The sequence below is a fragment of the Sceloporus occidentalis genome, unplaced genomic scaffold (assembly GCF_023333645.1).
Source record: "Sceloporus occidentalis isolate IW3139 unplaced genomic scaffold, rSceOcc1.0.p SCAF_1, whole genome shotgun sequence".
NCBI classification, from domain to species: Eukaryota; Metazoa; Chordata; class Lepidosauria; order Squamata; family Phrynosomatidae; genus Sceloporus; species Sceloporus occidentalis.
Genome location: NW_028316981.1, coordinates 37,790,130 through 37,810,721, shown reverse-complemented (window position 1 = coordinate 37,810,721; position 20,592 = coordinate 37,790,130). Strand labels below are relative to the sequence as shown.

Here is a 20,592-nt window from a genome sequence, read left to right as displayed (position 1 = left end):
CAGTGCTGCTGCATGCCCTTCGAATTTTGGTATTACTAGGGACTAGTTACATGAAGAAGAGGTACACTGGCAGCTAAGAAAATGGATATGAATTCAAGAGTTTTAAATGTCAGCCTGCTAACAAATACAGACAGATACCACACTAAATTTTCTGCTCTGTTTGAGTATGTTTATTTAAAACTTCACCTGCTTTGTGGCCTTGAGTTATTGAAACAGAGCCTCATTTTCCTTGTTCTTGTCACTGAAAAGCTCAAATGACAGTGGCAGCCCAAGTGGATCTAAACTGGAATTCCACACACATGAACACTGGACCAACACATTAAAATGATCTTCTTGCCTACTTCACACTGCTTCAGGCATCTGTTCCTACTGTCACCCCCCCCCCCCCCCCCGATTCAGTGATGCTGCCTGAAGGAGCCTCTTCATACAGCAGGAGGCTCTGAGATGGTTTGTGAGCTACAGCAGGTGCGTGATGGCGTCTTCTTCTCGCCCCATCAATTTCTTTCTTTGACTTCCCCAGTTCATGGCAGGGCTACACTATGAGCCAGGTGTTTTTTGGTTACAACCAACTTCCTAAGTTCCACAGTAGCACAAGGGGCAAAACATAGCTCTAGCCACTATTCCTCATAGGTGATTGTACTAAACTACCCTTTTGTGATCAGTAGTTCAGTACTAGCCAGCATGTGTACTACATGAGGTTCCTCCTCTCAGATTAGTATAAAGAAGCGAGTTGTGGGGCTGATTAATGCTTTCCAGTCTGTCTTCTCAGAAAAGAATAACTTTGTCATGTAGTCTGGAAAGCAGACTGAAGCAGATGGAGGTTAAGTGTTGGTCTTAGCCACGTGACCAGAGATTACTGGGGTCACGGCAACACCACACAGAGGTTTTCAGTGTTGCAGACCACTCCTTATTTGTCTGAATCCATGGTGTGGTACTGGATGTAAGCATGTTGCTGCCCATATGTTCTCATGTTTGCCTTTGTTACATTGTTGTTTTGCCTACATGCTTAAAATTTTAAAATTAAATATTTTTATTATTATTGCTACTATTACAGAAATCAGTAACTGTGTGTGTGGGGGGGGGGTGTGCATTAAAAACATTGATGCTTGCCATTTACCACTGGTGTTTACCCTTCTGTACCTCCATCTCTGCATAACCACATAGACTTAAATCTTGGTCCCTAGAAAATCTGTTTAGTATTAACTTTTCGATGAACTAAATTTTAGCAAATCAGCTACAGCTGTAATTCTGTAGGACAGTGGCACAAGTGAGCTTGTTGGAGCCGTTGCTGAATCTGTGGTACTAGTTAATACAAGCACTATGCAATTAACAATCATGAATTCTTATTATATTCAGCAAGATAAATGCAAGTATTACAGTTCTGACATCATGCTCTTAGAGATTTTGAGTCCTGTTGATGCTTACTAAGAGAGAAGAACTGTATGTGTTGTATCTTACTTTGGATTGTGTTCCATCCAAGGATAACCCAAATTGATAATGGCAACTGTGGCTGTGAATTAAACTCTTGGTCTGGATTTCTAGTATTGAATGATGATGAAGTGTCCAAGGTGTATAATAACATCTGCCTTAAGAACAGTCTCTGACACACACACAAATATTCATAAAAACATTTGGTAGTGTTCAGTATATATGAATCTGACCTTCAGGAAACGTTTTTAGTTCATCAAAATTAGTGGTGCTGAGAAATCAGGACATCAGTGCATAATGACTGTGAAATTAGGAATGAGAATTTGCTATGCAAATGACAGGACAAATCATGTGAAAAAGTCAAGATAAACTGCAAATTAAGACATTAGGTTACATAAAATTAATATTGCATTTCTTTCTTGCTTACTATTCCCTTGATATATATTTTAAAATCCTTTAATCTCCTGATCAGCTATTGTCTGCTGATTTTTTTAAAGAAAAAAACATGGTGCATGAAAATGTTCAAAACATGTTATTACCTTTTATTGTAATGCATGAGATGACAGCAGATCCTTTTTAACGAAGTATATCCTTTTACTGCTTATTGTTTTCTGCTGTCACCTATTTGAGCTGAAACTAAAGAAAAGTGTGGTGCTCAATATTTCTATTCAAAGTCATGTGAGTTTTGCTCCCCTAGCATTTTAATCCCCCTTCTTCCCCCCTTCTTCCTTTCTTTCTTTTGGGGCTCCTAACGAAATAGTCTTGTTGCATTACCGGAACTGACAAAATGGTTCTCATGTAGTCTGCAAATTAAACACAAGTGCAGTGATTATTTTGAATAGCTAAATTACATTCTAGAAAGCTTGCAGAATTCAAAGCATTGTCATTAGGTATCCGCTTGAATACAATTTGTGTAACCTTGGCCAAGACAGCCTGTCATTTTAATGTCAGTGTTTTATCTGAACAAGACATCATCCTTTCAGATACAGTGTACAGGTTCCTTGCAAAGATGCCCGTGCAGAAACGTGTTAACAGTTGCAAATATGAAATGCTATCAAGTTCATCACTGTAGCTGTTTGTCACTGAAATGTCATGGAAAGCGGCTTTTAATGGTATCTCACATAATACGAAAGAATTGAAGCCATCTGTATGCTGGGTGAATGTGGAATGGTAGAGACATCATTGTAGGTACTCCGCTGCTAAAATTACTTGGGAACAAGGTGCGGTTTTTGACGTGGCTGAAATTGTGTTCATTTGCTTCAATTCATTTAGTGCCAACTCCCCAATGGCTGATTTTGAAGGATCTTGCTTATTAATTAATGTAAAAATTGTTATAATTGATAGTTGCCTCTAGAAGTTACACAGATTAATAGTTTAATTTTCTCAGAAATCATTCCTATGGCAAAAGTCTTTCAGTTGGTATGGGTAGGAAAGAAACATACAAAGAAAATGAAGCCCATATTGTGCTTTTTATTCCTGAGGAAGGTGACATTACGTCTCACCCCTTTGCTTATTGTTTAAATCTTGAGGAGAGAGAAACATGGGATTGTACAAGTGAACTCACAGAACAATATGGAATGGCTGGAGTGAAAAGAGAGATGTTAAATTTATTTTGTTTAAAACACAGAGAACTTGAGAAGAGCCATGTTGAGATTCTTGCTGTTTACACTTTCTTAATGCTTCAGGTTCCAGTATCAGTGGCTATGATGACACCTCAAGTTATCACTCCCCAGCAAATGCAGCAGATTCTCCAGCAGCAAGTGCTGACTCCACAGCAACTTCAGGTCCTGCTCCAGCAGCAGCAAGCACTCATGCTTCAACAGGTAACTTGTTCCTTTTCCAGTATTTTAGCCAACCAGCATAGGCACTGGAGGAGCAGCCTCTTTGTGCAAATTCTGAAATAATTATTTTCTTCAAGAGGAGAATGTCTATATAGATTAAGCCATTTTGGTATATATATACATAATTCCCCACAAATATTCTTCTTTCTAGAAAGGAATACATCACTAATGGCCTCTAAATTAATTGTAGTTCAATGTATACTTTGTCGCCCATAGACTGTATAAAAGCTGCAGCCTAAGATGTGACTGAGCCCATCATTCTCCTAACTTTGTATTCTCAAAAATTATGACTGGGACCTAAAATTGAAACTTTGCAAATTTTTTGATTGTATATTCCTGTATGGCAGGGAGTTGGACTGTGATTCTTTTGACTCCACTAAGCAAGTTCCACTTACCCCTGGATATCCTTATTTACTTTTTGTGTATGATTTCTACCTGTAGCTCACAAATGAAGCTCACAAAACTTACAGACAAAAGGCCAATGGAAGCCTTCAGATGTTAATAGAAATGCCTTGAAAGCTCTAATGTATGCTCTGAGTTAGCACCAGTCCTCCCAAACTATGCTAGAGGTGAAATAAACACAAAGGTAGCTTTGGGTTTTGCCCCTCCCAATAAACTATGCAGGGTTAATTCATTACTGGCACAGGAATGCTAGAGTCTATTTCAAGCTGACCTTGTGTATCGAGCCTCACTGTCACCCAGTTCCTCATTCATTCATTGAATGGAAGTTTCAAATAAGCTATCTATCTAAGAGTAGGCCAGGTGGGTGGGAGTAGGGAGCTTGTGACTGTACCAAACAGCACTTAGTACAGTACAATACAACAATAATTTAGAAAGCATGTATATGTTCCAAATAAAGATTCACCAAGCTCTCTCAGCAAGGGCATCATGGCTTTGTTGTTCCAATCAAAGGTCATCCCTTGCCTTATTTTAATTAGTTTGTGTAGAAAATGGTATGTTTTTCATCAGTTCATTTTAGAGATTACTTTTCAAACGATAATGCCAAGAATAGTCAGTGTGCACTGAATTTATTGTCGAGTTTCAAACTAAAGGTCAGACCATTACAGATAAAAGGATGCTATTTTTCAAATCACAGTTTGTGTATTACACCAAAGGGGGACCCTGAATTGGCTATCCCACTATTTTACTTAACTCTCTCTCTCTCTCTCTCTCTCTCTCTCTCTCTCTCTCGCTCTCTCTCGCTCTCTCTCGCTCTCTTCCTCTCCTTCTCTTTTCCCCTCCCTCTCTCCCTCTCTCTCTCTCTTTTTTCCTTTGTAGCAGCAGCTTCAAGAATTTTATAAGAAACAGCAGGAACAGTTGCAACTTCAACTTTTACAGCAACAACATGCTGGAAAACAACCTAAAGAGGTACAGTTTAAAAAACAATTTTTATTTGCAAATCAACATTGTGACAGAAAATATAGCAGCTGCATAACTGTCCTAAGTTACTACAGGTACTTGTAAGATTTCACACCCCAATATCTGATGTTTTCAAAACAGTATAATGTAAACAGCTTTGGGGAGCCAATGTGATGTTGTAGTTTGAGCACTGGACTAAGGAATCTCCTGACTTTGAAAATCGACCATCTGAGTGCAGCTTCTAGCCGGGATTTAGGCAGGATGCAGCTGGGTGGCGGCATCGGTGACATTTTCTGTGTTATAATACCCAGCTGCATCCCACATTCAACTTTAAAATGGAAGAGGTAAATCAGCTTATTTAAAAATGTGATAAGTTCCTAAGACCCTTGAATCCCTGCTAAGGCATGAAAACCCGCTGGGTGACCTTAGGCAAGTCATGCTTTATCAGCCTCAGAGGAAGGCAAAGACAACCTCACTCTAAAGAAATCTTATGAAAAACCTCATGATAGTTTCTTCTTAGGGTCACCATAAGTCAGATACAACTTGAAGGCACAAAACAAGAAGTAATTTCACATAGTCTTTGGGATTCTGCACACCTGGACTCCCTTCCTTACACACATCTGTTTAGTTGGATGAAGAATTAGCCTACAGAAAATGATGTTCATGTAATTCTCAGAAGCTAACAATGTTGACATGTACCCTGGTAAATGAAAGCGGAATCCTACTATCCGTAAGTAGCATCAGGAAGCTTGAGTCTTCCTTTCCCTGCCAAATATAAGATTAATGGATTCCAGGTTCTATACTAGGCTACACATACACAGTCTTACTTCATCTGCAATCTGTTGGATTGTGGTCATTAGGTGCAACCAGAAACAGTTAAGGGTTACCTCATATCATCTCTGGATGGTTTGAATGTTGAAGGAGAGCATTTTGTTTGCTTTTCCTTCACCTGTCTAGAATATTTTATTCTGAGTCCAGATACAGATACAGTAGTATATCTGTCTTCACAGATTTGGATTGGTTGAGAATTTCACTTCAGAATTTACTAAAATTCTCAACATTTGACTATAGGAGAAACAAACTTGACTGATTTGCCCATCCCAAGCTCAGGGGCCCTATGCCTGATGCAGAGTTCAGTGTTGCCCATTTTATACTAGTGAGCTTGTACTTCCTTTGTTTCTTCTCTTCGTGCATGTTAAGAGTGTCCACAGCCAATAGCAAACTTACCGTGTGAATCAGCGTTAGGAATTATTTAAACATTTAGGACTGAAGCAGCTTATATTCATTCAGAAGATTTCAGAAGATTTTCATTTTTTTTTCATTCCCATGTCAAAAAAATAGGATTTCCAACAGTCAAGAGGAATGGTGAGACATTTGTGGGTCTTTGTCAGTGTTCACATTTCACCAAATATCCGTGCTGAATGAGTAAAACTGGACAATTAAACAACATCCAGAGACCTGTCTCCAACCTTATTGCTTGCCAGCCTGTGCAAGAATGTATGAAAATATCTGACAGGGCATATATAAGGCTTTCTCAGGTCTTGCAAGAGGAAAGCCTCTTGTCAGATCTCTGGACTCCGGGGAGATTTCAAATCCTGTGGGAACCCCCAAACCCATTCAAATGTCTTGATATCAGGCCAGCAGCCATCCCAAGAGGAGGAATTTCACCTCTCCAAGAATACTGCTTGCCTTAGCTGGGAGATCAGGGACAGCAGGTGCCAGCTGTGTTTGCAATAAATGGACCCTGCCACCAGCATTTGGTATGTAATAAAATGGTTTGCAGTGTACCAAATGTTGCGAGGGAGGGGAAATAAATCAGTTCTGCATATGCCTGACACCTACTGTTCTCACACCAGATATTTCATGTAGAATATATCCACTCAAGAACAGCTCAAGACTATCAAATATTGGGGGGGGGGGGGGGGGAGATCATCTAAGGAAATATTTATTTTCTCCCATAACAGGGAGAACAGCATGATAATTACTCAACTAGCAGTTGAGAATAAAATAATTGAGAAAATATAGCCTTATTTATTTATTAATTTTATATTCCACCTTTCCCCCAAGGTGGGATCCAAGATGATTTACATTAATTCAAAAGAAGATTAAGTTAAAATCTTACTTTGTAAAAGTTTAAAATGAATTTAATAACAATGTCCCGAAACAGATGGGCCAAACAGAGTGGCTTTTGGCTGCTTCTGGGTGATGACACATGCTCCCAAAACAGCTGGAAGCTTCTGCGAGGCCACCTAAGGTGGCCTGAAGCCACCTGCAAAAGGAGCAGTAAAAAACACTCCTGCTAGAAGCTCATTTGAGACCTCTGTGGCAGCCCACTAGGGGAGCAGACTGTCCAGTTGCCACAATCCTGCTCCAGTTGCAGCTGGAGCAGTCAAAGGCCACTGCTAGCCACCTATTTCATCCCAATATTATTTTTAAAAACCATGGTTAGAAACATTTAAGGCACATTTGAAACATAATTACTAATAAAAAATAAGAAATACATCACAACACACCACTTCATGTCGCCTTTAACCTAACAGCTTTACCAGTGTAAAAGTAAATCTCAAGAGCATTCAGTGGTTTACTGTGAATCTCCAGAAGTTCTTCCTGGGCTTCACAAGAAAATGACTAATCAAGCACCTATTTTCCATTTGAAGTTATTTCTTCAAATATGCTCTTCTTGCAGGGAGCTGTGGTGTATAAGTATGTTTGTACAGTGGACCCTTCTCATCCATGGGGGTTCATTTCTGGGGGGTCCTGCAGATGGCAAAAAATGCAGAGAGTTGCAGTGGTGTCGATGTTCACACAAACAGATCAGTATGTCTGCATGCATGTGCCACCATTGAATAATATGGGGTGATCTGCTGGCAGAGATTGCCATCTCTTCGATAAGAAGGACCCACTGTATGTGAGAGAAGTTTAGGAAGCACTCTTTTAGATTTTACATTTTACATAGAGCAACAGTGATGCTAAGTCAGTTCTCTCTATGCAGTTGGTAACCTGAATTGTGCACCAGAATCGTTTGCAGATGAGTTAGATGGCAGGGATTTTTTGTCAGATGAACTGATAACATTGAAAAGGTCTCTTTAAATAGAAAATTTGAAAGCTGTTGTTCTGTAAAGCTGCAAACATTCAAATAACTCTAGAGGTGGAGAAATACTATCTTAGGCACATAGTAATTTTCCCTCTAGTGTAAAATATCCAGATTAAAATTATTCTAGACTTAAATTTTTATATAATCTGCCTGTCTGAAAGTAAAAGTCGCAGAAGATATCCCATGAAAAAATAGTAAAGAATGTTATTTATAGGCAAAATCTACACTGGAATATGTTGTCCTTTTTTGATTCATTTGTATTTTTATGGAATTGCAAAACTTGTTAGAAGCAACAAACTCTCTCCGTTTCTAAATAAATTAGATACAAAGAGTATATTGTACATTTTAAAAGTGTTTTACACATACCTTCCACCACCGTGACTATGTAAACATTGTATTGATTTGTCTCTTACTTTGAAGACCAAATTGTGTATTATAAAAGACATGCTACATCAAGGAAAATCTTAGGAGTTTTAAGTCACTTCTTTCTGTTGCATTAGGCTGTTGGGAGACCACATTTCCTTCTTGTTACAGGTTGTTGTCTTACCTAAACTGGTTATGTTTCATTGTGGTGGTTGTACTTCATGTAAGCACATAAACCCAAATTGGTCATGCAATTTCTTGTCCGCTGTCGACTCCCCACCTCCCATATTCTATTGTGGAAAACTAAGTTTTAAGTCAAGTGTGAATTTTTACAGCAGAGTTATAAAAATAGGGGGGTTTATAATGGGAAACGCTGACACGAACCTTAACTATAGCCCGCTAACGGGCGCCACTATTATAAAAAAGGGAACAGATTAAAAAATGTCTAAAATGTAAATCTAAAGGACTAACGGTAATTAAAATGGAAATGGCACAGGGAGGGAAGGCATGTAATTGTGAGATATCACTGTGCAGAATGCTCTCAGCTTTGTTTTGCTGGCTGTTTTTCTAATTCAGTAGGGCTTACTCATCAGTGGCAGTTCAATGCGCGTTAATGACTCTGGGATGCAGGCATCACTCTGGACAAAGAAATGATTATTGTGCGGTCAAAAGAAGTTCAAAGACAAGAAGGGAATTTCAGTTTTTCCCTTAGAGATCCACATTCAAGAGCATATAAATTAAGCCAAATGTTAAAAACCACAGTCTGAAAGCTGACTTCAAAGTCACAACTCTCTAATTAATGAACTGCGAGCTTCAGTTTGGACAAGTCGTGGTTTGATGCGCCCATAAATCAACATGACAGGTCTGTTTCACAGTCTCAGACAGTGCTTGTCATTGAGTCGCATCAGATGTAAACACAGCAGAAAAAAGGGGGAATATGAAGGAGGTGCAATTGATCAACAGAATTGGTAAAAACCCACTTTTGAAGCACATTATGCATGATCACAGGAAATGGCTATAGCCTCAAGAGGCTTTCTCCTTCTGCTGTTGCTTTTTTGAATCAGATTTCTAACAACCTTCAAAAGGGAGAATAAGAATTATGGAGCTTCTCCCCTGTGGCTGCCAGGCAATAACCCCCTGTTGTTATTTTGTGCTTCTTTCTTTTCAAAGGCATCAAATTTTAGTTTTTTAAAGATCTTTAACTCTATATTTGAAGACAAACAATAAAGGGCTGCCACTGTCATTCTTATCAGTTACCAGGGATTGTATTTTTTTCTTTCTGTTGCCACTTCTTATTAACCTCTTATTTGGTCTATTAGACATAGTTTTGAATGCAAGCCTGCATGCTGGGAGAACATGAAAGTTCAGATGAGCTCAGAGGGCAGATAAAGAAATTTGAAGGGGAAAGTTACACAGCAGAATGAACGATAAAAGTTAACTCTTCTAAATTGCTGTTGTCAGACAGGAGAACGTCTCTGACACAAAGATGATGGCTCAGAGAAGAAGGGAAAAATACTTTGTGTGTTAAAAAGGCAAGAAGGGAAGTTGGACAATGTGATGGCATTTCAATATTTAACACGGCTGATTTACTGTGGTCATGCATCTAATATTGCAATGTCCAAATTTCAGTAAGAAAAAATTCTGGTTTAAAATGAATATTATTACATGATAGATGTGAGGAGAACAAGGGGCGCAAGCACCCTTTGCTTTTTAACTGCTGCTTCCTTTTAAAAAAAAAAAGCCTGATGGTTTTATTAAAGGTTGCTTCAGACAGTGCAATTCTCTCCACAGGTTTTTCAGAGCCATCCTCTTCCTAAGTTAGAGGCTATTTCTGCTAAATTAGCATGCAGCTGATGATCCATTAATGTGTGCGTGCATGTGTACGCCATGCATGTAAGCGCATGTGCTCAGCCATTAAACAATTGCACGGTAGCAGTTTTGTGATATGGACTGACAATTATGCTTTTAACTGGTTTTAAATTTAACCCCTCAGTTAATTTGCTCTATCTCCTTCCCACAGTTATCAGTAGTTCACAATATTGCACCATCATCAGAAAACAGATGTAAAAAGTGAAAGCAAGAGAGCTTTGACTATAACCAGCACGCTCTATTTGGTACTTTTAAAAAAGTCTTGTTTCTTGTAAGCAAGATGAAGGGGAATTTTATAGCAGGGTGGAGAGCATGTTTATTACAGTGTTTCCATTTATTTAAGCCAGATCTCAACTCTGTAACTCACTAGGTATTATGCTCTGTTTGTGTTTTGATTTCATTAAAAACCATTCCCATTGAGCCTGTGAAACAGACCTGGGGAAAAAATGATGGAAGGGATTCTAAATAAAGGTAGAAAATATCCTCCACCCTCTTTCTTTTCTTTTCTTTTTTCCAGTTAAGTAGATTGTTTTGATAAAAGGCAGTTTGTCCTCCAGTAGTTATGACAATTTATGTTAGGCAATAGGGAGTAACCCAAGAAAGGAAAACAGACCTTTGACAGCAGCTTTAGGGAGGGGATCAAAAATGCAAGTTTTATCAGGATATTTCAGCATTTTAACAACTGACTACTGACCTGACAACAGGACTGCACCGAGACCTTTTTTGTATGCATTCAATTGTGAGAAGTAAACAAACTGCCTTGTATCCTGTGTTTGGTAACTGGGTGGGGAGCACAGTTTGGCAGCCTGCATTGCTTTTAAGTTCTTTCTTGGACAATGGGCTTGTATACTTTTTTATCCTGGCTTTTTAAATGGAGAAAGAGCTTTCATTAGCTTTTCCTGGAGGATAGCTGTGAAGACAACAGAACAGGCATCAGTCAACTTGTATAAATAAAGCCAGTTTTAAAATATTAACTTGGGCTAAAGTGGCAAGCCACTGGCATGTCCAAAGCAGTAGTGTTCTCATACTAAATTATTTCTTTTACAGCATGGATTTTTCACAAGGATTAATATCTGATATCAAAGAAATTATCACACACTAGTTTAACTATCTTTGTGATTTATATTAATCCAATAACTTCAGAAGACTCAGGAATTATGGGATCATTTGGGACATATTGATTTAGACTTGAAATGGCCTTAGTAGCTTTTTGGCATATTTACGTGTTTGTTGTTCTGGCTGTAGATGTGGATTTGTTAAACAAAAAATTGCTTAAATTTCTTGGCAAGTAGACTAATAGCCTGAAATGATTTGTTCATAAGATAATGGTAGGAGGCTATATTTTCAATCTCAGTATCATAAACCACTTGAACTGCACTCATAGGTGGAGAAGCTCAGACATATCTTTCTATTGGGTTCATGAGACTTACACCCAATGAGTATAGGATTGCTAGCTCATTTACTTATTAACAGGGGAAAATATATGTCATTTTAATTCTGAATCCACATTTTTACTGCACTATATTTTTCTAAAAGTTTAAAAACATTAACATTTTGCAACTTGGAAAGCTGACCTCTGCACCCTTAATTTAAACGAAAATTAATTCTGCCAGTTAAACATGCTTTTAGATATGTGATTAAACACAATCTTAGTTCCATGTGAGAAGGTTTCATTACTACTTTTAGGAGGCATGCTAAGGGTGAGGGCAGAGGTACATTTTAAATATGGTATAAATGATTTGGAGTAATGTTCTCTGCTCTGAAACCAAATGCCCTGGAATGGAGGAAATGAATATTGAAATCACAATTACCTCTCTACAGGATTTTTCCTGACACAGTTGCAAACTATTTCAGAGGTGGCCAACTAGTGGATCTGGGAGCCAGTCCCCCCCCACCACCACCACCACCTTGAAATCTTCAGAGGCTGCATGGGCCTAAAGAAAAAAAAGATCCCAGCCAAAAAAACAACAACCCTATACATGGTCTGTAGCCCACTTAACATTTTGCAAAGGGTTTTCTTCTTTTTTTTAATGGATTTGTCCATTATTTATGTGGAGTTAAAGGAATAGAATTAAGTCTATAATGATACCTTTTTATTTTTAAATTGAATACATAGGAGAGAGAGAAAAGCAATTTGAGCACTATGACTCTGGAAATTGGAATTCAAAGGGCAAGTCACATTCTCTCAGCCTCAAAGGAAGACAAAGGCAGACCCTCTCGGAACAAATCTTAACAAGAAAACCCTCTGATAGGATTGCCTTAGGATCATCCTAAGTTGGAAACTACTTGAAGACAGAAAGCAGCAGCAGCAATGGCAAATGTACTTTGCACTTTGGCTAAACAGGCCCTGCTAGGAAAATGCACTACTTTTCTTGTACATGTTTTGCTCACTTCATAGTACAAGGTACATTCTGAGTTGTTTGGCTGCTTTTTTGTTGTTGTTAACTGCTGTCAAGTCTACTTCGACTTATGGTGACCCTAAAAATGAGAGATCTTGAAGTCACCCTATCATCAACAGCTCTGCTCAGGTCTTGCAGGTTCAGAGCCTTGTCTTCCTTGATTGAGCCTACATTTCAGTCATCTGTGATGCAGTCTTCCTGTTTTTCCTATTGCCTTCTACCTTACCAAGCATGGTTGTCTTTTCTAGTAGTTCTGCCTTCCCACGATATGACCAAAGTATGACATTCTCAATTGATTCATCTTGGCTCCTAGGGAGAATTCAGACTTGATTTTGCTCTAGGGGCCATTTATTTGTCTTTTTAGCAGTGTCTGTAGAACTCTCCTCCAGTACCACATTTCAAATAAGTTGATTTTCTTCCTGTCAGCTTTCTTCACCATCCAGCTTTCACAACCAAACATAGAAATGGGGAATACAGTGACATGAATGATCCTAACATTAGCATTCAATGATACATCTTGACACTTCAAGGATACTGCGTAGTTCCTTCATAGGTACCCTTCAAAGTCCTAGTCATCTTCTGGTTTCTTGGCTGAAGTGCTCATTCTGATTAATGAAAGAGCCAAGGTATAGGAAATCTTGAAATATTTCAGTCTCTTTATCGTCTGCTTTAAAGTTGTGTAAATAATCTGTTGTCATTATTTTTGTTTTCCTTATGTTCAGCTGTAAACCTGACTTTGCACTTTCTTCCTTAACCTTCTTCAGGTCTTTGCTCTTATCTGCCAATAGCATTATATCATCTGCATATTTTAAATTGTTGTTGTTCCTTCCTCCAATTTTCATGCATCCCTCCTACAGGTCTAATCCTACTTGTATGATATGTTCATCATAGAGGATAAACAGAGTGATAAGATGCAGCCTTGTTTGACCCCCTTGCCTATTTTGTTTCTCTATATTCTGTCCTAAGAGTAGCCTCTTGTCTTGAGTACAGGTTATGGATCAGGACAATCAAATGTTGTGGCACACCCATTGCAATCCATAGTTTTTCGTCACTTATAAAATCAAAGGCTTTACTATAATCTATAAATATTCTATAAAACACAGGCTGATTTTTTTTGGAATTATTTGGTGCACTCCATTATCCAACATATGTTTGCAATATGATTCATGTGCCTTTTCCTTTCCTGAACTCAGCTGGAACATCTGGCATTTCTCACTCCATATTTGATAAAAGTCTCTATTGTACAATTTTGAGCATCAGTTTGCTTGCATAAGAAATTAATGCAATGGACTTGTGATTACTGCAATCCCTGAAGTCCCCTTACTTGGGGATTGGAAAGTGTATTAAGTGTTTCTAATCTGTGGGCCATTATCTTATTTTCCATAATTATTGACAAATGTTAGTTAGAACTAACCTAGATTCTGTCTCTGTAGCTTGAAACAGCTGTATTGGTATGCCATCTGTTCCTAGTGATTTATTTCTCCCAAGTAGTATGAGTATAGCTTCCACTTCACTTTCTGAAACTGAGGGGGTTGTCTTTATATGGTTCTTCCTCAGATGAAGTTGTCTCTTTTATCTCTTTTATATAGATCGTTTCCATTTTCTTTTTATTTCTATTTATTATACAATTTGTTCCTTTATTAGTTGTAGAATATCCCCCCTCTTGGTGTAAGTTTTCCTTTGATTTCTCAGATCTTGGGGAAGAGGTTTCTTGTTCTTTCCTGTTTTGTTGCCAACTTCATTTTTTCTGCATTGAGTACTATAGTAGTTCTCCTTGTCCCTGCATACAAGTTGCTGAGCACTTGCATTCAGGGTTCTGACTCTTTCTGTCAACTTTTTGTACTGTTTCTTGTCCGCCCTTAACTGTTTGAAGAATTTCATTCGTCATCTATTGAAGTGTCTCCTTTTTGGCTACAGATAGTGTCTCTGCATTTCTCCCTGACAATGTCCCTTTAGTTCAGAATTCTTCTGGCTCCCAGTTAATTAGGCTTAATAGTTCAAATCTATTTTTACAGATTTTATCTTGTTTTTGATATTAGCAGTTCATGCTCTGTGCCACTGATCTTGTTTTCGCAGAGAGAATGCAGCTTCTCTGTCTTCTGCTTCTCAATTGCGTTGCTTATTTGGTTTCTATGTTAAAGTGATGTATACAGTTGCCTCTTTGGTTGCTTGAAGAGTGTGTTTGCGATGAACACAAAATTAAGTGTAGTCACTCTTCTGCTTCATTTCTCGATACTAGGACAAATTTACCTACAATCTGTGGTTCTCCCCTCTTTCATATTTTTGCATTCCAGTCACCTACAATTACCAAGGAGTCCTATTTTGGTGTTTGATCAATTTCCTCCTGGACTCTAGCATAGAATCTTTCAATTTCTTCTTCTTTTGCCTTTGTAAGGTAAAGATAAAGTTGGTCCCCACTGACAAGGTTGTCCAGTTGTGTTTGACCATAGCGGGCGGTGCTCATCTCCGTTACTAAGCCAAAGATTGCACAGAATACAGTTTACCTTCCCACCGGAGTGGTACCTATTTTTCTATTTGGATTTGCATGCTTTAAAACTGCTAAGTTGGCAGAAGCTGGGACTAGTGTAAGGACTTCACCCCATCATGCAGCACTCAGGTCTCAAACTGCCAACCTGCTGATCTTGCATTCAACGGAGTCAGCGTCTTAACCCCTTGAGCCACCACATCGCCCTTTATAGTTGGACCATAAGCTTGGATTATGGTTATATTTGTGGATTTTCCCTGAAGCCTTATTAATATTATTCTATCAGACTTTGCCTTATGTCCGCTGACTTCTTTTGCTACATTTCTTCTCACTATAAATGCCACCTTGTTTCTTCTTAGACTTTCATTTCCTTAATAAAACACTAATTATCTGATTCAAGGTGTCCCTTCCCTTTGGATTACTGCTCCCAAGTATTGCACACATTTTGCTTTTTATTTATTTTTTTACTATGTCTAGCTTCCCCTGGTTCATGCCTCTCACATGTGTTGTGCAGCTTCAGACTTTCACCTCTGAGCATGTAGTTATCCTCTGATGTATCCCAGTACCGTGTTGAATGCCATTTGACCTGGGAGACTCGTCTTCTGGCACAATATCTTACTTCATTTTGGATTGTCTCATCATCCGGCTTTTGAGGTAAAAGATCTTCAAAGGGTGGTTTACTGGTGCCTTCCTCTGTGCAGTACTAACCATCGTTAGTTTTTTAAAACTTGATGAATATGTTTATTCTCCAGGTTTTGTGAGTATATGAGCAGTTTGTCTGTTTTTTATGAATGAATACTGTGGGCCTGAACAGACAGGCCAAAATAAAGATGCTTTGCATCACTTTGGAGGTATGCTGCTTAAATGATACATGCATCTTAAGAGGCCGGAAGCTGCGCCAAAAGTGCGCTCCAGTCCTTAGGACTGGAGCATGGCTTTGGCATGGCTTATAGCCCCTTAGGACGGATGCATCATTTAAACAGCATACCTCCAAAGTGGCCCAAAGTAGGTTTATTTTGGCCTGTCTGTTCAGGCCCTTAGTCATATAAATAGCTCCTCCCACCATTCAGACAGATATATTTTATATAGGCAAATATACTGGTAGTTATTCACTATGCTACATAGTTTTTCTTCTTCACTCTCATATGGCATATGTATATTTCTGTCTATCAAGGGTTAATTTTCTTTCTGGAAATGTTAAGCTACAAAAGCATGGAAGACCTCCACCTTGATATGATTCCTAACAGATTAGGGATATTAGATAATTTCCTTCTGTTTATTGTACTGCTGCACTGTATTATCTTTCTATCACTCAGATAATTACTGAGGAAATCTACATTAACTTTTTTTCCTTGGCTAGCTTAAGGAATTGCTAAACACTAGCCTGATGCACTGTTATTTTACACAATCAAAGTTTTCCTTCTGTCATCGTACAGTATGTGAAAAGATATTTATCAAAACTGCAAAGGCTTTTTCATGGCTTCTTAAAGAACAAAAGCAAATAAAAGATGAGCAGAACCTAAAGGGTTCTTTAAGTGAAACAAAATTAAGAACTCTGAAGCCTCGAGTACTGTACATATTAAACACATTCAAATAAGATGTTGTTTGCTAAATTATGAATGTGTGTAATTAAAATCTAGTGGCTGTTTCTATGAAAGATTTACAATGTTATTTCATCGTTTGTCATGGCTAATTAACAATATTGGATGAAGTTTTTCTTCTTCAAAGGTCTGATTTTTTTCTCATTTATTTATGTCAGAAGTGATAAACAGAGCAGTTAAAAGCTTCTCTGGGTACAGCAGTGAGAAAAGCAACATGTTCTTTTACACCTCAAAGGTTCAGGGTTCAGATCCCAGTGGACTATAGCAACTTAGTCTTCTTCTGAGGGGGAATAATTAATTTTTTTCAAAGCGCTGAGGTAAAAAAATATGAGTGGAATAACACAGGAGAGAGAACTGAGAATTGATTGATTGCATGACAGAGAAAGGCACTATGGAGAATGCAATGAATTAACCAATTGGAGCCTTAATAACTGAGACAATTCTTTAATAAGTAAATAGAGCATAGCATGGGGTTATTTTTCATTACAGTTACATGTATGAGGGTGTGATGTTACTTTCTGTGTTTGGGCTTTCAGTAAAAAAAAAATCTGAGAACTGTATTAACTAGCAAATATCCTGACATACGTGCTTTGTTTTACAAACATTTCTAGTAGATAAACATTAGAGTACGCTTTAGTTCCATCATTGCATTTTGGTCTTGGAAGAATTGGAAAATTTTAAATGAGACACTAAGGATTCCTGTGCATGGAGCATTAGCAAAACCTGGGTTGTAGATGACATGCTAATGTTGCGCACATGCACAGTTTGATTTGAGGCTGGAAGAAATGGGATGGCACACAGGCATGGCTTTTTCAAATTTCTGGCATGGCATTTAACTCATACCTTATTTGATTTATCAAGATAATACATATGGATTTTTCGTGAAAGATGTTAAACTTGGAGAGGGAAAGAATTTAGTGTCATTTCTGTAGATTTGGCCTGAATGCAAGAAAGAAAATACTTTGGGCATATTCACTGGGATTTTTCACTTTCTCTCTTGGAGGAGCAGACCTTATGCCATATCAAATGGTATTTTTCTACCTCCTTTTACATTTCAAGAGCAGTTTGTGCATATTATCATTGGGGATTATATAAGAAATACAAACCTAAAGTCTTTAGACCTGGAGAATGCTCATATGCTTGGATCTACCCTTTGCCAAAGAAATTTTACATGGATTTTTCCTTACAGAGTGGTGACTTCTCCTTGTGTACCACCATGAAGGAAAAGCAGCATGTTATAATAGCCAGAGACAGACAAACCTAGGAGCTCAACAGACCACCTGTTTTGACCAGCCTGCAGCCGCCCCTTTCCCCGCCAGATTGGGGCCGCGGCAACTACATGCTGCAGCCCCAATCTCGCCTTTCCACAGAGCAAAAAAAGCTTCAAAAAACGGGTCCTTTTTGCACTGCGGAAAGGGCACCCTAGCCGCTGCAACTATTCTCTGCATTTTGGCACAGCACATGTAAACGTTGTGCCAAAGACACATTGTGATGCCACCCACCATCCAATCAGGTAGGCGGTGTGGGGACAGAGTTGGGGCAGTTGGCCACCATGCCCCCACTCTGCCCCCATACTGGCTCTTTATGCTGGTCTGTAGAGGGACATAGTCATCAAAAGAATAATCCATGAAAAGCTCAGAGTAAACCAATGAAGAACGGCTTGCTTTATTATTTTAATAAAAATAATTATTGATCAATATAAATTTTGTATCATTTAAATTAGTTTGGCTTATACAAAATAGGAGAGACAGTATGTGTAATGGTTTGAGCATTGGACTATGACTCTGGAGGACAGGGTTAGAATTCCCCCATGGCCATGAAGCCCACTGGGTGACCCTGACCAAGCCACATTCTCTCATACTCAGAAGATGGCAGTGGCAAACTCCCTCTGAAGAAACCTGCCAAGCAACCCCTGTGATATGTTGGGCTTAGGGTTGTCATAGTCAAAAATGACTTGGAGGCACAGAGCCACAATAACAACAACACAAAATTGCAATTGCTAGAAAATGTCTTTAGTTGGCAGTATTTGACATCTGAAATAACAGCAGTTAGGATGTAGAACTAAGCATCCTGGAGAGTTCTGCTCAGACTAAAATCTAGAGCAAATATACCATTCCACTAACACTGAAACCACTAGCTATCATTACACAAATGCCAAAAGATATTGGTTTTACCTTTATGGGGTAACAGAGAACAGTAGCTGAGCTATGAAATAGTATGTAAATGTTTAAATAAAATGATTCAGTTGAGGTAAAATTTGGTCATGATTCTGAAATAGGTAAAACTACCAAACCACCCAGTGATTTCAGGGTTACTTTAGCAGGCTTGTACTGCTTGTCTCACCTACCAAGCAAAATGTAACTATCCACTGAGAATTATCACTTGATATGTCCTTGACAACTACCTTGTTGTTACCTTCCTAAGCTGACAGCAAAATGGGGAGTTTAATCAACTCACCATGGAGTTTTGTGCTTTTCTGAGCTTATGAGAATCATTTGGCTAGTGTGATCTAATTCATCTAGATGTACATTACAGTGACAGCCATTTGTGAGCATGCTTTTCCATGATGGTTCTCAATATTTGGAATTCCCTTCCCAAGTAAAATCGCCTGGCTCCATCCCTCCTCTCCTTTATGAATACCAGGCCAAATTGGTACTTTTAACCAGAGTTTTCAATAGCAGTCAATGCAAATTGGCAGTTACTATTTTTCTAAATACTCATACTAGCACTTCTTTACATTTTTCTAATCTGTTAACTATTTCTCATAGTTTTAACTAGAGATCCCACAAACGTTTATATAGTGGAAAGATGGGACAAGAAACTCTTATTAATTCTCTTCTTTGGGTATTGTGATGGAAGGTAAAGGAGAAAATGGATATCATCCTGAAAGAAGTATTATTTCTTGTTTGTCTACAGCCACAGCAGCAACAGGTGACTTCACAGCAGTTGGCCTTTCAGCAGCAGCTTTTACAGATGCAACAACTGCAACAACAGCACCTCCTGTCTTTACAGCGCCAAGGTCTGCTAACGATTCAACCTGGCCAGCCTACCTTGCCATTGCAGCCTCTTGCTCAAGGTATGTGCAGTGTTTTAGGGTCTCCTGCTGTGTGAAATGAAGCTGCTTCTTCATAGTCTCCTGGCATTAGAAATCTATGGTTTGAGTGCTGGATTATGACTCTGGAGACCAGGGTTCAATTCCCAGCTTGGCCATGAAGCCCACTGCTCTCAGCCTCAAGGAAGGCAATTACAAACCTCCTCTGAACAAATCTTGACTAGAAAACTCCATGATAGATTTTGCATTGGTCACTGCCATAATACATTTCATTCATGATAGGTTCGCCTTGGGGTCTTCATAAGTTGGAAATGATTTGAAGTCACACAACAAGAACAATTTGGTGTGTGTGTGCAGCTAGCTAACTGATGGAAAGTATCTCTACATAGAATCATAGAACTATAGATTTGGAAAAGACCACAAGGGCCATCCAGTCCAACCCCCTGCCATGCAGAAACTCTCAATCAAAGCATCCCCAACAGATGGCCATCCAGCCTCTGCTTAAAGATCTGCAAGGAGGGAGACTCCACCACTCTCTGAGGGAGTGTGTTCCACTGATGAACGGCCCTTACTGTCAGAAAGTTCCTTCTAATGTTGAGGTGAGATCTTTTTTCCTGTAGTTTGCATCCATTGTTCCGGGTCCTGTTCTCTGGAGCAGCAGAAAACAAGCTTGTTCCCTCCTCAATATGACATCCCTTCAAATATTTAAACAGTGCTATCAGATCACCTCTTAACCTTCTCTTCTCCAGGCTAAACATCCCCACCTCCCTAAGTCGTTCCGTATAGGACATGGTTTCCAGACCCTTCACCATATTAGTTGCCCTCCTTTAGACACACTCCAGTTTCTCGATGTCCTCTTTGAATTGTGGTGCCCAGAACTAGACACAATATTCTAGGTGGGGCCTGACCACAGCAGAATACATTGGCACTATTACTTCTCTTGATCTAGACACTATACTTTTATTGATGCAGCCTAAAATTGCATTGGCCTTTTTAGCTGCTGCATCACACTGTTCACTCATGTTCAACTTGTGGTCTACTTGGACTCCCAGATCCCTTTCACATGTAGTCTCGTTCAGCCAGGTGTCCCCCATCCTGTAT

General features: G+C 38.9%; 1 protein-coding gene across 10 annotated transcripts in view; it reads left to right on the top strand.

The window, feature by feature from the left end:
- Positions 1–20,592, top strand: part of FOXP1 (forkhead box P1) — a 699,809-nt gene that overhangs the window by 545,793 nt on the left and 133,424 nt on the right. For all 10 annotated transcript variants that reach the window (XM_089519524.1, XM_089519514.1, XM_089519475.1 and 7 more), the window contains 3 exons: positions 3,114–3,251; positions 4,548–4,637; positions 19,356–19,515. In XM_089519524.1, the coding sequence (XP_089375650.1) occupies positions 3,114–3,251; positions 4,548–4,637; positions 19,356–19,515 (388 nt within the window). The remainder of the gene's footprint in view (positions 1–3,113; positions 3,252–4,547; positions 4,638–19,355; positions 19,516–20,592) is intronic.